At 37.7% G+C, this 18053-nt stretch overlaps 1 protein-coding gene across 1 annotated transcript in view; it reads left to right on the top strand.

The window, feature by feature from the left end:
• Positions 1-4873: 4873 nt before the first annotated feature.
• The window catches only part of CALCR (calcitonin receptor), a 36405-nt gene continuing 23225 nt past the window's right edge, over positions 4874-18053 (top strand). Inside the window, exons 1-5 of the mRNA XM_004702811.3 lie at positions 4874-4927; positions 9550-9700; positions 10480-10590; positions 12676-12788; positions 13250-13341. Of these exons, the coding sequence (XP_004702868.1) occupies positions 4877-4927; positions 9550-9700; positions 10480-10590; positions 12676-12788; positions 13250-13341 (518 nt within the window). The 5' untranslated portion in view covers positions 4874-4876. The remainder of the gene's footprint in view (positions 4928-9549; positions 9701-10479; positions 10591-12675; positions 12789-13249; positions 13342-18053) is intronic.

Here is an 18053-nt window from a genome sequence, read left to right as displayed (position 1 = left end):
TATTGAAGAATGCGCTTTATGACACCTGACAACAACGTCTTTCATAGTTAATTTTTAAAGTGCTGATAAGTAAGTCATATGCAAGTTGATCATGCAACACCCATGTTTTTTAATAAAACTGCCTTTAATAAAAAAGGCAGCAGGATATTTGCTTTACCTGAAATATTAAATGCCTTGTTGAAATTGTCTTTGACACCATCATTTTAGATGAAAATGCCTTAGGTCAGAGATTGGAATATTGACTATTAGGGTCAATAATTGCTGCTATGAAAATATTTGCATCATTGTGAGTAGTATTTTGGGGATCTAGCTGATAGGTCAGTCTGATGCCACCAATCCCACTTAATCTCATTTTTGAAAAAGGAATCCGGCTAATTTTATAGAACCCTTTGAAGTGCTCACATTAACCACCACACATAAAAACTTCAAGGCACACACATTTTGGAAAATAAATCTTTAAATAATTTAATAGCGAGAAAATAAAAATGTTGTAAAATTAAAATACATTCGATGGTGCCTTTTGTTGCTAGTAAGTATATGTTACTTGAATTGGAAATACAGGGGCAAACTTGCCCTTTGTAAGGTTCTAGGTGAAACACTTTTATGTGGAATGCAAAAATATTGGAGTGGGAGATGTGTTCAAATAAGAGAGTCATAAACGTGACTCTCTCTCAGACATTCTCTGTAAAACAAAAACCCCAGGACAGTAAGGACTGCATCTGAAGGGATACTTAGTCAGTAGTTAATGAATGGATTTATAAATATGGAAGTACTCCCTGCTGTATTTCACCCCATACCTATTTATGCAAACGCAGAGATTTGCATTACAGACAGTGCAAGGTGCTTTATGGACAAGAGGAGCAAAAGGGGGGAGTCCCAAGCCTGGTTTCCAGCTAGTGAGTATTGGTACAGTTTTGCTTGATGCATATTTAAGTAGCACCAGTCATGAAATACTTTTTATTTTATAATACAATAAAAAATAGTGCTTTGCCTGTTATTGTCATCATTAAGGTACCGTTATGAACCTTATCTCCTGTTAACTGTTTTACTTCTTGTTGCTACACTTCTTTCATAATAGACCTTGAAGTCATCCTTGATGCTTTGCTCTCCACCATCCCCCACAGCCAATCAATGATCCTCACCATTGGGTACCAACCTATTTTTCCAGCTTCAGCCCTGTTGCATTTTATCACCAGACCAGCCCCCTGAGAGTTTCGTCAATATGCTCAGCAGTGACTCCTGCACGTCACCCTTGCTCATCCTGATCCTTTAGTTTGGACTACCTTTCTCCCAGTTTCTAACATATCGACGCTCATGTTTACCTGGAGATTGCATTGACACATGTAAAACCTACATAATATATATTTTAATTAAATTAATTTGAGCTAAATAATTTCTGCCTCCCCCTTTCCCTGTAATTGATGTTATTGGAAAGCTGGTACTGGAAAGTATCCATAATGTTACCATGTCCTTTCCTTAAATTAATTTTAATTGGTCAAGTGTTATCTAATTATCCATTAATGGTGCCCATTTGTGTCACTGCACACCTTTGTACAGTATAGGATTCTGCGCATTTCTCCAAAATGTCCCCATTCGCTGTTTCTAAGCCACCTGCTTAGAAGCAATTTATCTGATTTATTCAGCAAATAATTGTTGATGATTTACTGTATACAAAGTTCTGTGTTGCGCCTTGTATTTACTTTCTTAAACTGGCCATGGTATCCAGTGTTAAAGTAAAGTTGAATTATTTTGGAAAACTTTATCAAGCCAATATCAATCACTATTAATTTTTTGCATTATTTTTTCCCATAGCAAGCATTATTGAAAGCATCAATAATCAATACTTCAGAGTGAAAATGCTGGAAAATTTAGAACAGTGAACCCAGCACCTTGTTAAACTTTTTCTAACAGTTCAGATTGCTTCAATCAGGGTTAATCCAGTGTCTTAGTAGTGAAACATTTTTATTTCTTATTAGCTGGAAATACATAGTCTTGGGCTGTCCCCACCAGAGATTTTGGGATTAAAGAATTTTGGACATTTAGGCAGTGATGAGAAAGGTGTCACCTTTTTGATTAAAAACAATTGTAAAAGTAGCTTACAGAGATGTAATGAGGTTCATAATGATCTGAAATTTGGAATAGTCGGGAAGAATTAAGAGTGTGAAGAATATTGAGATTAGATCTACTTTTCATTCATACACTCAAAAACCAGCTATTTAGCAAGTATGACAGAGAAGACTGGTTGAATTCAATATCATTAAGACACAGTGCATGATCTCAGGGAACCTGTTGGTGGTTGGAGAGAACGCTGAAGCTGTGCACTGACGTAGTTCGCTCTTCCCCATCAGAGCGAAGCGAGTGAGAAGTAGAAATCACTCTTACAGATGAGACAATGATCTACTTTGCATTGTTAGTGCGCTTAATGTTACCAGCATTTTTACTATGTTCCCAGTGCCATGCTGGATAACAATATATATATATATATATATATATATATATATATATATTATTTAGAACTTAAAAGAAGACACTACAAGTACTCCTCTTCTACGCATTTTATGGATAAGCCAATCAAAGCTCAAGCTGCTAGAGAAGTGTTCAGGCTTGCAGTTACTGGATGGGTTTGCCAGCTTTTTTGACTCAAAGGCACAGCCTCGGCATAATAACGCACGGCGATTTTCTAGTGTCATGGCTTAGCAAGGGTACGATCTTAGGGAATCACAGGGTTCAATGCTTCATCTAATTCTTCAGATCCTAAATCATCACAATTTAGACCAAATCTGAGCAAGTGACAATGAAAGATACAGAGATATTAGGATATTTTAAAAATAATTTTTATCTGAAGAAAGTTTGGTATTTGATAAGGTTGTTAGGATGTGCGCATTCACCAAATCAAACCCAATGCCCTCGAGTCAAATCTGACACTCAAAGTCCCAGTAGAACACAGTAGAGCAGGGGGTCCTCAAACTACGGCCCACGGGCCACATGCGGCCCTCTGAGGACATTTATCCAGCCCGACAGGTGTTTTTGCCACCGTTGTCTGTCCTGCTTAGCAGCCGACTCATGCAGTGTGCATAGGAAATTGTTCATAGTTTTTTTTTAAACTATAGTCTGGCCCTCCAACGGTCTGAGGGACAGTGAACTGGCCCCCTGTTTAAAACGTTTGAGGACCCCTGCAGTAGAGCTTCCCCTTTGTGTTTCTAGGCTGTAAATCTCTAAGGGAGCAGAAGGCCTCCTTTTTCTCCCAAGGATCTGACAGGTAGATTGGAACTTCTGACCTTGTGCTTAGTAACCCAACATGTAACCCATATTATGCCACCAAGACTCCTCTCTAGGATGTGTGAACGTACAGCAGGCATCCTAAAGGCCAAGCGAATGCTTAATTTAGGTGCTATACTTATAGGCACTCCAAATCTTATTTTTCCAACCTTATACTTTCTGACAAGCTCTAGATTTTGACCTGAATATTTTACCTGGTCTGCATTTTCGCACCTTTATATCATGTATAACTACTCCCCTGTTTGGGTTCGACAAGAAGTAGCTTAAGCATTTCCTGGGAGGGGCTTAGGGACCATGGGACCTGCAGCTGCATTGGCTAACAAGCGCGCTCTTTTTAATTACACTCTATTCTATTTTAAGGAGGCCTGGTTGCTTAGTGGGTTAAGTGTCGGACTGTTACCTACAAGGTATCAGTTCAAATCCATCAGCCTTTCTGAGGGAGAAAGATGATGTCTATCCTCTCCGCTAGGGTTGTTATGAGTCAAAAACAACTCCATGGCAGTGGGTGTAGTGGGCCGTTTGGGCTGTTCGAGTTTTCCTCGGCCTATGTTACAGGGTTGATGAATGCCTGCTTTCCCAGCACCTTGCCCCCTCTTAATAATCAACTTTCTGAAACAGCCGCTGAACTGCCAAGCTCAGGTGTGTATACGTGCTTACATACTTGTCTCACACCCATTCACTATAACATTGGATTGTCTAGGTACTAGATCATTCGTCAAAATGTGCTCTGTAGATCTTGGCTTTAGAATACCTAAATTCTGTGTCTTATTTCCTCTAGATACCAAATATCTACATATCAAATCCATTGTTTTGTCAGGAGGTGAATTTATGGTTTGAGCTCTGTAGGGGAACAACTTTATGTAGGTGGACAATTCTTTAAAAGTTGCTTGGAAAACAAGGTGTTTCAATACTACAAAGTGGAATTTTCAGAAAAGATCACTTGATTCTCTGTCGCTTGATCATTTATAAGAAACTATGGTAAAACTCAGTTATAAGTGTTCCAAGAAAATAAGAGGGGATTTGGTAAACCACTATCATATGCCTATTAACAGTATTAAATGTATATGCAAACTGAAGCTCAAAATTAAACAAAATTACCCACAAACACAAAGCCAGTAATTATGATTTAAACTGAGGAATTTTGACTCAATCAGACTGAGTAATACAAGGGGGTTACACGATGTTCCTGGGGGGAAAAATCCCATTATATTTGCATACCGTTTTCCCCTGACATTGTTGAAGCCCCTGCATCTGTTGTATTTTTATGCTCTCTAGTCATGGTACCCAGGACAGTTTTAATAAAAAAGAAGATATGGTAGATGTAGGAATTTGGGGTTGATATTTGTTCTTTGCAGCATATCTGTATGTAATAATTAGTTCATTATTTGTTTGTGGTAGAATTTCCCACCGTGATATCTAAACACTCAGATAGTATATGGACTATAATATTCTAAGATAATTGCAATTTTTCTCTCCCATCACTGTAAGCCATTAGGTAAAGGAAAGAAACAGAAAGGCTATCATTTATATTGATTTAAGTACCTTTCTTATATACCTTTTTTACAGGATTGAGAGAGATCATTTCCACAAATCAAAAATGAAGTTCTCAATCACAAACCAGTGCATAATATTGTTCATCTTTCTCAATGTAAGTACAATAAAATTAGTCTAAGTTACACTACTCAGGAATGTTGAAATAGAAATGTTTTGTGTATGATTGAATAAGCACTTGCAAGGGTAAACAATGTTCTCCCAAAGCGTTGAAGCCATTGTGTTCTTATTACTGTCGTAACAAATCTGCCTTTTCATTGACACTAGTTTAGAGCAGTGCTGTGCTATCATTTCCACAGAATCTGAGTTATGTTTGCTTAAAAAAAATTCGTTTGAGACACCATCATATTATTTTGGAAATTAGCATTGAAAGCCAATACTCTAGAATGAAATTAATATTAGATTAGGCATAGATTTGAAGCATAGTGCTGACCTGCTATCTTTTAAACCATCAGAACCCCAACAATCTGGTCCTTCATTTTAAATATGTTATCCATCAAAAAGCTATGGAGATGTTTCAAGTCTTTACGTACCAATGGCATTCCTTCTCAGCGTTTTAAATTGTGTCTAACTTTATATAATTTTGTATTATTTTACTCCTAAAGGAATTTGCATGTAGGAGTATATTTATTTCTGTCAACTTTATCAGTCCACCCATTCCATAACCCTGAGAACTCATGAAAGAGAATAGAGAGTGATGATTTTATATAAATCAGCTGGAGACTCTTCATCTTTACTCTCTGTACCACATCAGAGTAACACTTGCCCATGAAAGTTAGCTGGGCAGTAAAGATCACGTGTATCTGATCCTAAACACCGACCCAAGGAGAGCTCGCCCATGTTTCCAGAATGTCCCTTGCTCACTCATGTGTGTGGATAAGCTTTCTGGCTTCACATTCATCAGGGGACAATACTAATGGTCTGTGAATCTTAATATAAATCTCGTTTTCAAGTTAAATTGTATACATTGATCCAATCTTTTGTGGATATTGGATGGTGAATCTTCTTGTTTTTAGTATATGAAACGGCCATATTATTTAAACTATGAACTATATCTTTAGAGAAATTGTGGTACATTTGCTACAGGTAATCAGGCATTTGGATGGATAGATAGAGATAGATAAATAGATAAAGTATCCCAATGTATATGTTATATAAGTAAGAAACGTATTGAGATAGTCACCTACCACTGGGAAAATTCTATCCTTAATGCTTAAACATGAACTAGACCGGAAGAATACTCCGATTGCTCTGACTCATCTAGCCACAGAAATTCCAATTTCTCATTCCTTCAGTATTGAAACAGTCTCTAGTTAACCAGGGTCTACAAAAAGGGTCACTGGAATCTCTTCAACACTAAGAAAGATAAGCTTGATGCTACCACCATCTACGTGAAGAATGGCCCGTCTTACTCACACGGATGTGCCACTTCACTGAGGTGAACACTGCACTAAGCCAAACAGCGCTTTGATTGAAAATGCAAGTACAAAGTTCTTCCACTTGGTACTCTCGTACATATTGTTTCTTCAAGGTCTCTATTAAATTCCAGCTAGTTCAGGATAATTTCTTAATTGGTTATTCAACCCATTTAATAACAGAATTATGAATGTTGATTTTAGAAAAAAAAGCCGAGTCTAAGCAAAATAGTCCCTAATGTCTAAAATATCCAGTATAAATGATTGGTAAGATTTATGTGTAACATCAGATACTATTTTCTGATTTGATTTGCCTTTAAAGAATATCAATCATATATTCCATTAGAAATTGGGAAAGGGCTAAGAAAACGTTTTAAAGGTTTAGTGTTACACTTCTTTTGTATTTTATTGGTCTACATTTGTATTAGTGTGTGTTTAAGGGCTCTGACTAGTTAGTTACCATGTAATCATCAAAGCAGTTCAAAATCACCAGGTGTTCCTTGGGAGAAAGTTGAGGCGTTACACTCCCCTAAAATTTAGTCTTGGGAGTCCACAGAGGCAGGACCATGTTCGATAGGGTTGCCATGAGTCAATGTGTTAAAGGGTAATTCTCATAGCAACTGAAGCGTCTAGAGACCAAGGCACAAGAGTTGACTCTAAAACAAATGTGAAGTCAAGGTGAGGGCCTCATGAGGATTACCTCTCTCTCTTTGATGGGACGATAGACATCTTAAAGACACCCATCTGTACAGATACAGACTGATAAAATACAAAAGAAGCTTAACATAAAAGTGTTTTAAAGTTTAATTAACCAATTCCTAATTTCTAATGGGATATATGACTGATTATATCTAACCTTCAGAATGTCTTGTGTCAGGAATGTTCATGTTATTGATCTTTCTGCTCGACTGTGAGCTTGGAGAAGGCAGGGCCTTACATGTATTATTCAGCACCTATTTTATCCTGAGCATCTAGTGCCGTTTCACACTCGTCAAGATCCATACATGTTTTCCGACGGATTGATCTCAAAAACAGAGAGGAAGGGGTCACCCAACCAAAAATAAAATGTTGTTTAGCCACATTGGTTAAAGATTTACAAAATTTTAGTCATCTTTGTGGGATCTGCAATGGCTCTTGTCACAATAATTCAAGAAGCCTTACCTTACAAATAACCCAACTATTTTAAGGGCAGCACTCACTAAATTCTCACTAGGAATCCATCAAGGTAGTAACCGTGATGTCATAAACATTATATATATATTACACTCTCTTCTCTTTGCAAGGTCTTGCTATTCAGGTGTGTTGCTGTCACTTCAAAACAAGTCCAAAATGGAGCTTACCTCGCTCCAGTAAGGTTCCCCATCTTTCGAGTCATATTCATATATATATATATGACTAAAAGATCTGGGATATTATTTGACTACGTCTTTTCTCCAGTCTTTATACTCAAGTATGCCCTCACAACTTTATGACTTGAGAAGGTGCTAAGAGTTTTCTTGTTCCATAGAGGGTGATCTAGCCCAATCCTTGAACTCCTTGGCTGGCCTCCTCAGCTCTAACTGGTGAACACCTGAAGCCTGTCAGAATGATTGTGCCTTAACTCTTCTTTCACAAGCTTCTCTGATGAAAACTGCAACAACAATCCCTTATTATCATATTTTAATAACATTAGCGAAAAAGCATTCAATCTCTCATGTCATAGGTACTTTGTATCTGCTTATCTTCACAACATCCAGTGAGGATACATTTTATGATTACTATCCCCATGCTACAAATGAAAACACTTTGATTTCTGGCTTGCTCAAGTAACAAAAAATGTTTTAACATTTTTGTGTGGCTTTCAGAGTCTTGCACGACCTGATCTTCCCTGGCTCCATTAATTATGTCCTCAGACATAGTCTCCTCAAGTCGAAACGGATTTCTTTCTGTTTCCTGCATGTATTTCCCAGCTCTGGATGCGTGTGCGTTCTCGCCCTTCCATACAGAAGTCTCCCTCTCCTTTCTTGTGTCCAAACACCCCGTACGCTCACAGCCCAGCTGCAGTCGGATCTGGTGTCTACAACCGTCCTTGACTCTCCTTCCCGGTGTTCGCTCTCCACTTTGAATTTGAATTTTGTGTGTGTGCTACAGTTTAGCTTTGAATGACATGCTGTTTCATAAGATATGGAGGCCCAATCTGTATAATAACAGACATTTATACATTATGGCTTCACCAAGAATAGCCTGGGGTACAACATAATAAGGATAAATTATGTATGAGAGGCTGTAGGAGACATAGACGAGTACCTAACATTACATATGCCACTAATATGCTTGATAAAACATCCATAACATAAGCAGAATAATGTCAAATCAAGATGATTCCTACATTTTCACAGAGACAGCAAACTGTATCAAAGTCTTCAGAAGAAGAGTCAGCTCAGTTAGAAAGTTTTAGGGCTTCTTCAATGAAAATCTCTAAGACAGAAGAGGAATATTAAGAGCCACAGATTCAAACACCATTAACAACAGAAGTTACAACCACAAAAGAAAGTGAAACCTCTTTAAACTATCTTAAAATGACCAAATATAGGACCGTAATCTTTCAAGCACATAAACTTTGATAAGTAAAGACTTTTGATGGTCATGGGGTTAATTGACTATAAAAACAATATAATTTGGTATCTAAAATACAAATCCATGAAAAAAATATTTAAGATTTATGTCGATGCTCAGTTGAATATGAGTTAACCTGGTATAGGTCATATGCTGAAAAAATAAATTTAAAGAGATTAAGGCCAATTATAGAAAAAGAGATATTGTTGTTCTTTTTGATGGAATATATGGAGTAAATTTCTGGCAGTGTGAAAGCACAAATAAAAATTAGTGGAAATAATCCAATAAAAGCTTATTTATTTCACTAATATCCCTATTTTTAATATCATGATTCATGATACTTACGAGTCCCCAAAATTTTAAGTTGATATAATTGTAGTATTTTTTTTGAAAATCAGGTTATTTGCTTTGTTTACTTCCAAACTTTATAGTGATAATAAAATTAAAATAACTCTAGATGATAAAGAGGTGCATAGCTGCATAGGATCTTTCTTTGCATTTTCAGTGATGCCTGAAAACCAATACAAATATAAAGTTTATAGATGAAACATAAAAGCATTCTTTAATTATAAGCAAAAATATTGTAACTCCAGACTATGGATACTTGTTGCTTGTAGAAAAAAAAACCTTTTCAAACTTTTTTACTATCTTTCATTTAATGCTCTCCTATCTCTTCTCTCTCTATGTAACAATTTTTTGTTTTATGCAGCACCCGACACCAATTCTTCCTTCCAATGACACCTATCCCGTAGCCATGGATGCTAAGCCAACTCCGTACGCTGCTGGACGGCAGAAAATGTCGGAGGCACAGTACCAGTGCTATGACCGAATGAAACATCAGCCCCCCTACAAAGGGGAGGGTAAGAGAAGGGTACATGTGGACATGTGTCTCAAACATCACCACAGACTCATTTTATCCCAGTGGGTAAATACACACGTGTTGAGTGGCTCTAATTTAGTTTGATGTGTCATCGGTCTTCGCAGTGGACTTCCTAGTGTGCTGTGTTCAGTTCACTCAGCAGACAGGCCTCTTTCTTTACTCAAATTCACCCAACTGCTCTTGGCCTAAATGCCTGTTCTCATGACAAAGTTAATACAGTAAATACCCACACCTCGCAAGTAAAATGATACTGGTCTAAATGAGGCCAAAAGAAAATGAGAAAATAGGGGGCAGAGAATTTGCCCCAAGTGGGAGCTGTTCAAACCTTTTCTATTGGTTGGCAAGTTCATACTCTTTCCTCTCCCCTTCTATGCCCACTTTCCAAGGGAAAGCCTTATGCTGATTGCTGATAATGGGACCCACCGGTGTATGTGTGTTGGGGGTGGGGATGGGGGTGGGGGGGAGGGCAGGGGTTAGCTATCCTACAGGAACTGCCAGACTCACCAACCTGAATCCAATGTCCTGGCTTCATATTTTAAGGAAGGAAGGAATTCCAGGAGTTAAAAACTAATAAGCACAACTGAAAATCCCTTTGATTGAGAACCAATTTATATCTCATAGTCATGTTCTCACAATTAAATAAGAAAGGGAAACACATTCCTCTCCTGGTCAATCTAGGGTTCAACCACACCTAGAGTTGCCCTGTTTATTGCAGTTAAAGCTGCATGGCTTCAATACTGACTTCTTCCTAATGACCAGGTCCATATTGCAACCGCACCTGGGACGGATGGATGTGCTGGGATGACACCCCCGCTGGAGCTGTGGCATACCAGTTCTGTCCTGACTATTTTCCAGACTTTGATCCAGCAGGTAGAATATGTGTTGTCATTTTATATTTTGCTATGAAGCTTTTAGCATTCTCATAAGTATGTGCAACGTTATATGTGAACTGTAACTACTTAATCCTAGTCTGTAGTACTTAGCCGATGGGTCCTAAAAGGGGTTGAAATATTTCTCAAATATTAAACACTGTCTTAATTTTTTAAAGTCACATTGTGGTCCGTTATGCACACTGATTCTTAAATTCTAGTTTGTAAGATGACGTTGTCTAGCTGTGAAAGGTTTTAGTCTTCCTTCCCCCATTTGTCTCGTCTCAACTCTGGTGACATGCAGACATTTGGTGCAGGGTTTATGTGCACTAAAGTGACATAACATGCACAGTGGAAATGTTCATAACCTTTTAAAGTATATAACAATCACTGTGTTCGGAAAATAAATCAGAAAACATGAATCCCAGGCCCTTTTCAGACTGCTCTTCCAAAAGCAAGTTTTGAAAATATACTTCGGTAAATAAAACTAATACTGTTTTAATAGGTCACACTCAACCCAGCTCTGTCCCATACAGCATGAGCAGTTAATAAATGGGCTGAGTAAATAAATGACACCAAATTAGCTTTAGTAATAAAAGTAACATTGGGATGCTCTCTATTGAACGTCACGTTACTCTTCAAAACATTTTGCTACATATTACTCCATTTTCTATGCATCCACTATTTGACCAAGACAACAAAACCAAACATGTTTCCTGAGGCCTCACCTACCCCGCCTCCATCCCTTTCCCACAGAGAGTGTTTAAGGGAAACCGAAGCTCAGTTTCGGCAAGCAGCCACAGCACTGGGGAGATGACGGCTGCAGGTGTGGTCAAGAGCCAAGTTTTCTTTCTCTTTTGCTAAGCATCAGCCCCAACGTGGGCACCTTTGTTCAAATCTTCTTTAATTCCAAATTGTCATTCTTATCATGTCATGTTCTCACCTGTGCCTGCACCTTCATGCCAAGTCTCACATCTTGGAACAATTGTCACAAGAAAATGAGACTAACTCTCGAAAAAACCAAATACACTTGAATCAAATTCATTCAAACTCATAATAACTCTATGGGACCAGGCAGGACTGTCCCTTGTGGGTTTGCTAGACCAAACTCTTTATAGGGATAGAAAACCTCATCTTCTTCCAGCAATGAGACTTAAGACATTGTTTAACAATCATCTGGATCTGACCCCTGCCCTGTCTAATCACTAGATGTCAGTGGAAAAGTAATTTCTCTGAGCCTCAGTTTCTTCATATCTGAAATAGGAAGGCCAATACATCTCTCAGAGTTATTAGTAACCTTCAAGGAGATAACTCTACATAGAGTCTGGTCCATAGCAAAGGTGTACAATGTTGACCTGCCAACCCAACAGAGTCAGCAAATTACAGTAACTGGCTCCACAGAAATTACTATCTAAGAGATAATGAAGAAAGTAAATAGTGAAGACAATGTTATAAATGTGTGGGATGGAAAAAGATGACTCAAATGGAATTATTTGCAAAGCCGAAAAAAAAATTACTTCGTCCATCCCTTACTTTTGAACTTTTTTGTTCTATTGGATTTAACTAGGTGAAAATGCCCATACTTGGCCATTTTGCCCCGTGAAACCGCAGCTTCATGTCATCAATTTAATTTTTTTTAAATCTTGGGTATAAATGAAGAAAGGTATAGTCTTGTTCTTCTTGCTGAGTTCCCATCTATAACCAGAAGTTAATATATTTGCTGAAAATATGAGATAGAGTATTGATAGCCCCGTGGAGGCTGACGGACCTGGGTTTAAATCTGGCTTAAACACTATCTGGTCATTTTTCAAACTCAATCACCTCTCACACTTTCTGTGGTCTTCCTTGCAAAATGAAAATAGTAATGCTTTACTGAGGATGAAATAATGCTTCTGTGAGGATGAACTAAGACAATTCATATTAAAATATCTTATATATAATAAATGCCTCATGTTTGTCTCTATTGACATATTAAAATTTAAGTTTGATAGAATGATTTACCCTTTGGAGTGGCTTTCAGGCTTTAATTTGCTATTTTTATTCTTAGGATTTTATGACATTGGAATAACCTATGCTTCGTTAACAGAAAGGGTTACAAAATACTGTGATGAAAATGGAGATTGGTTCAAGCATCCTGACGACAACCAAACCTGGTCCAACTATTCCTTGTGCAATGCTTTCGTCCCTGAAAACATGAATGTAGGTTCTGTCTTCAATTTCACTAGTGGGTTAGAATGCCTTTCTTGGTGAGCTACAATGGATGTATGACTATCAGACGCCTGCTTAGAAGTCCCCAGGTTGTATGGAAGGAACATGTAAGTTCTGAGAACACCATGAAGTGACATTAGAGGACTGAATGTTTTTACCTCTTAGCCTCCGTGGCAAAGGGAGTTTCATTAAAATACAGAATCAGGCCCTTGAGGAAAGTGCTTAGTGCCCAGCAGAAAGCTGGTGACAAGATACCCCGTGGTGTCAGGATATTAGGCAATAACTAAAAACTTACCTATCTTGGTTATTATTTTCATGGGGTTTTTTTCCTCAAAGAAGAAGCCATGTGTTGATTTGCACTGATATTTAAAAGCAGTGTTTTCTCTGTGCTACATTCGCTTCTTTGTCACTGCGTTTTTTAACGGGTTTCGTTGTTGTTGACGTTGTTCCAGAATGCATACGTTCTCTATTACCTGGCGATTGTGGGCCACTCTCTGTCCATCATCACTTTGGTGATTTCTCTGGCGATTTTCATGTTTTTCAAGTAAGTATCCTTTTGACTTCCTTCTTTAAGGGACTGAAATAAGTGGTCAACTCTGCAGAGTTGTTTGTGTAGGGGGGGTGGGTCTCCTGCTAATCACAAGAGACCTGCAACATTGGAAAGCATGCAGCAGCCAGAAAAATAAATGAGTTAGAATATGCCTTTTAAGTCTAGCTTTGAGAAAACGGAATGGATCGATATAATTTTGTTCCTTCAGACGCCCTGTTTTAGAGATGTATTTAGTCATTACACTAATTTAGGTAGAAAACAAAAAGTTGTAAAACTTTTTGGAATAAGTTATACATTAATTGTTTTGACCATTACCTTCCCATAGGACTCACCAGCTAGCAATCTATGGGCTAAGAGGTGAAGACTTCGCCCCATAGATGAGAAAGGGAAGCATACTGCAGCATCCTCCTCTGCAAAATCTAACTCAAATGACGCCTGTTCTCAGGCTTGAGGTGTGCACCATTATACCTTCTAGGCAAACTTATGCATAAATACCCAGGAACAATTGGACATCTTGAAAAATCTGGTCATCCTTAGGTGATTGCTAAATAAATTTTCCAATAGTGTGAATTTAAATTAGAAAATCTTTATATATAATTTCATTGTAACAACCATAGTGAAAATAAAGTACCAATAAAATGCTCTTAATTTGACTTTGTAATATTTCTATAAATAGAGATTTAAAAGAAGCCACATGTACATTCATTATAGTTATATTCCAGTTCAGGAAATGCATTAGAAACTAAAATAAAATGGAAATTAGATGATACATGTATAAAGTGCCTGGATTAGTGCCTGACATAGACTAAGGGATATGTAATTTTTTTATTTCATTACTGTTAGTGCTATTGATATCCTTAGTGCTACAGTTATCATTCTTGAATAATCAACATCATTATTTTATGGGCAGCAATGGTGGTAGTCATGGTATTATACAAAAGATAAAGCGAAGTGCTATCATAGACCCAGGCTACAAATACAGTCACGGGGAAAGTCCCTTGCAAACATAGCCCTAGCCCAACTATCGTTCTTACCATTATTTTCTTGATCCTCTCATAATTTTCATCCATATCTTGGTCAAGATTCTCATATTGGATGAGCACTATAACTAACTGAATGGCAACTTGTTGTTGATGGAATAGCAAATAATAACATAACTAGACAATTAGCTTTTTCCGAAAAGGTTTAGCCGAAGAAAGATTGGTAAATAGGATAACAAGACATGAGGGATTAATTACTATAATCAGAGTAAGAATATTTTCAATTATGGTGATCAGAATTCAGCAGAGTAGGCATATAACATGATTAATCTTAGAATATCTGTTCATTTCTCAGAGCACTTCACCATGGTGAATAAATGCATCATTTTAGCTTTCATACAATTTTGATTAAAAAGTCTGTCACTCACAGTCTATTCTTTAACTTTTTATAATATAACCATACAAAATTGGAAAGGAATTGGCCTTTCGAATTGATATGCCATTAATAAATGTACTCAGAACTTTAAAGGGAAAAAGATGTTTCTTTTTTTTTTTTTGAAAAAGATGTTTCAAGTGGGCAAGTCTTAGTTCTTTATTTCTCCAGTCACTTAAATAAGTACCAGGTGTGATTGTCAAATCAGCTAAGAAGATAAAAATGTTATTCTAATAATTTTTTTCTATATTAAAGCATTGAAGATGGGTACTTAAAAGTTCAGCACATGGCAATTGAAATGAGCCCCCAAACCAAGTGATCTTAACAAACCCAAGGGAGACCGTGGGGAGCAATTCATAAGAAACACCTGATCTTGTCTGCTCTCTCTCAACTCCAAAAAGCACTAACTAGCAGCAATTTGAATCTAGGTAGGGACCTCCTTCTTTTTGTGTAATCTAAAGCAATGAGTGGGAGATCAAAGCTCAACTCTCAGCTCCACAAAACAAACCCAACAAGAGAAAACTGGAATATGAAAAGTGCAAACCCAAGATGCTAAGTGTCAGGTCCCAAAGAAGTCATGTCTGATATGTATGCATGTTCTCGAGCCAACCTTAAGACAAACCAAACTAGAAGTATCAAGTACACTATTTCCTTAAAATTAGGGTACATTGTGGTGATGACTGTATGACTCTTCTTAATGCAACTGAACTACTGAATTGTATGAGCTATGAATTATATGCCAATAATTTGTTGTTTTAGTTGGATATATTGTTGAGTGTTCATATTGTACCTTTTTTAGACAATTGTATTTTGGAAATATAAAGGTGATCATGAAAAATGGCAGTCCTGATGGCTCGGTGAATTTTCTTTTTTAATTAGCAACATTTTCCCAGAATATTTTTTCCAAACATTCAGCATCACATTTAGTTTTTTAACCGAACATTATGATTTATGCAGTTAAATGGAATCATCGGTGTGATGATTCCTCACCAAAAACGTAATCATAACCTTCTGGCTGAATGATATAGTCCCACGGTTGAGCTATTTCTGGGGGGAAATTGAATAATATTATAAAATTTGCCTGAAACCAAAATACAAAGTTACACCCAGCTCCACTATTCAGAGCCCAAGCTCCATTACGAATCACCCCAACTGAAATCTCTAAAAAGCCATCAAAGCTTCAGAAATGATTTTGATTGGTTCAATAAAAAGTACCCTGTCAGATGTCCCACTCGAACCAGTAGGCTGAGATCAGAAGGTCTGCAGAAAAAGGTAAGGTCACTGGGCACAGGGAAGGTGGCAGAATTGCCAGTACTGGTTAAAATATTTTTTACTCAAGAAGGGATCATAATGGCAGACCTCTAATCTTAATGCTATTTCATGTTTACCTTAAGCATAGGTAAGAAGCAAGGCATAAAACCGTAAAATGAATAAGCAGCATTCTCGTGTGCTGTTGGGGAATGAGTGTCTGTAAAGTTGTAACTAATGCAAAAGAACATTGAGCTTCTACGCCGTCCTCATCCGAAAGACGGGGTGGGGTCGCGGGGAAGGAATCGGTGACTTCCATCTTAGAGAAGACGATGATAAAGGTTTTAGCTGTACCCAAGTTGGCAGGGTTAACTACCATATAGGATGATGTACTCATTACTCCTGGGCAAATGATGTACTGTCCATTTCCACGGGTCTAAGTCAGGCTAAAGCCAATGATGAAGTCACGGACATGTACCTCACAGTAAGAATTATGAAGTGTTATATGATTATAATGAAGGTGGCAGGTCACAGGTTCCACAGTGTTACCTTCACCAGCTGTGATACTGAAGGGTTTATGCTCGCTCTTATAAATAAATGAATTTTTATATAAAACTGTTCAAATGATTACAATTGTAACCAGCCTTTAGTACTACACAGTAAAACCTGCAAAAGCCAGGACCTATGGAAGGTGGAAATGTTTCAGAACAGAAAACTCAAATATTTTCCACTAATAGTGTGCAATGGAAAAGTGGTAAAATTGCACCTTGTTGAGGCAGAACACTTGCAAGGCTGAAAATAAACCAGGCAGCAAGGCAGCACCATAGAGCTCTGGCTGTCAGAGATTTCACTGTTTCATAAAAACAATTAACAGAACAAAACAAGCACCCTGATTGCTTCAAGTCGATCCTGACACAGCGATCTTGTAGGACAAAGTAGATCTGCCCCATAGGGTCTCCAAGACTATAAATCTTTATGGAAGCAGACAGCTGCAGTGGCTAGTGGATCCAACCCACTGACCTTTCAGTTCATGGCTGAGTGCTTAATTGATGCACCACCAGGGATCCTGAAAACAATTACACTTGATGTATTTAACACACTTCTGTACTGACAAAGCAGCATATGTCGGTGTGTGTGTGTGTGTGTGTGTGTGTGTGTGTGTGTGTGTGTGTGTGCATGTGCATGAAGACTCTTCTTAAAACCCCATTGTGAGCACATGCCACCTCCCAGAGATGAAGGTCTGCTTTCTACCCTTGCTCAGTCTGGGGAATCTTAAAGTATCACTCATGAACTATTCATCAGCACTTAACACTTTCTGAAAAAGTGGAAAATATAACTATGATAATCAATATATCCTCTAAGACTTGCACTCATTACTTGACATTAACCCTTTTTACAGCAAGTTGGCAACTTGCTTTTCTTTCATTTTGAAATAGAGGAAAACATAGTAAACACAGAAAATGTGTACTTTTTTCCCCTAGAATTCCCTTTTCAAAAGTTCTGGAATTTTGACACTATTTTGAAGTGTCTTCTGGGGTGTGTGTGTGTGTGTGTGTGTGTGTGTGTACATGTGTGAAGTAGTTCTAATGAACCATTGTCATTAGACAATTTAGACATTTATTGCATATTGTAAGTGTTCATATAGTGACTGGCATTATGCTAAGTGTTTTATAACTTAATCAAATATAGTGCATTTAGGTTTCTTGTTCCTCTGGGATAATCATTCCAATTCTACTATAACCATGTTGCAGGATATTTCCAGTTACAGCAAAAAGTAAGATAGGATATTCAAAATAGTGTTCGTGTATGTGAGAATCTGTATAAAAACATTCATGAGAAAGGAATGAAACTTTCCAACAAATGGCTTAGTACCCTAAAGATTGGAAATGGCAGTGCCAAGAAGCAGCAGCCTTCGATAGGTCATCCAGGATCCAGACCTCAACGAAACCTCACCAGGTCTCTGCTAAGCCTGTTGAGAATTCTCTGCCTGTGTCTGAGCTCCACCATCAGGACACTGTGGAGAAAGGAACCACTAGTGGATGCTG

This window comes from Echinops telfairi, unplaced genomic scaffold, assembly GCF_000313985.2.
Source record: "Echinops telfairi isolate 266 unplaced genomic scaffold, ASM31398v2 ScPeMD7_23;HRSCAF=83, whole genome shotgun sequence".
Taxonomy (NCBI): domain Eukaryota; kingdom Metazoa; phylum Chordata; class Mammalia; order Afrosoricida; family Tenrecidae; genus Echinops; species Echinops telfairi.
The sequence above is the reverse complement of the archived record's forward strand: the minus strand, read 5'-3'. Positions and strand labels throughout refer to the sequence as shown.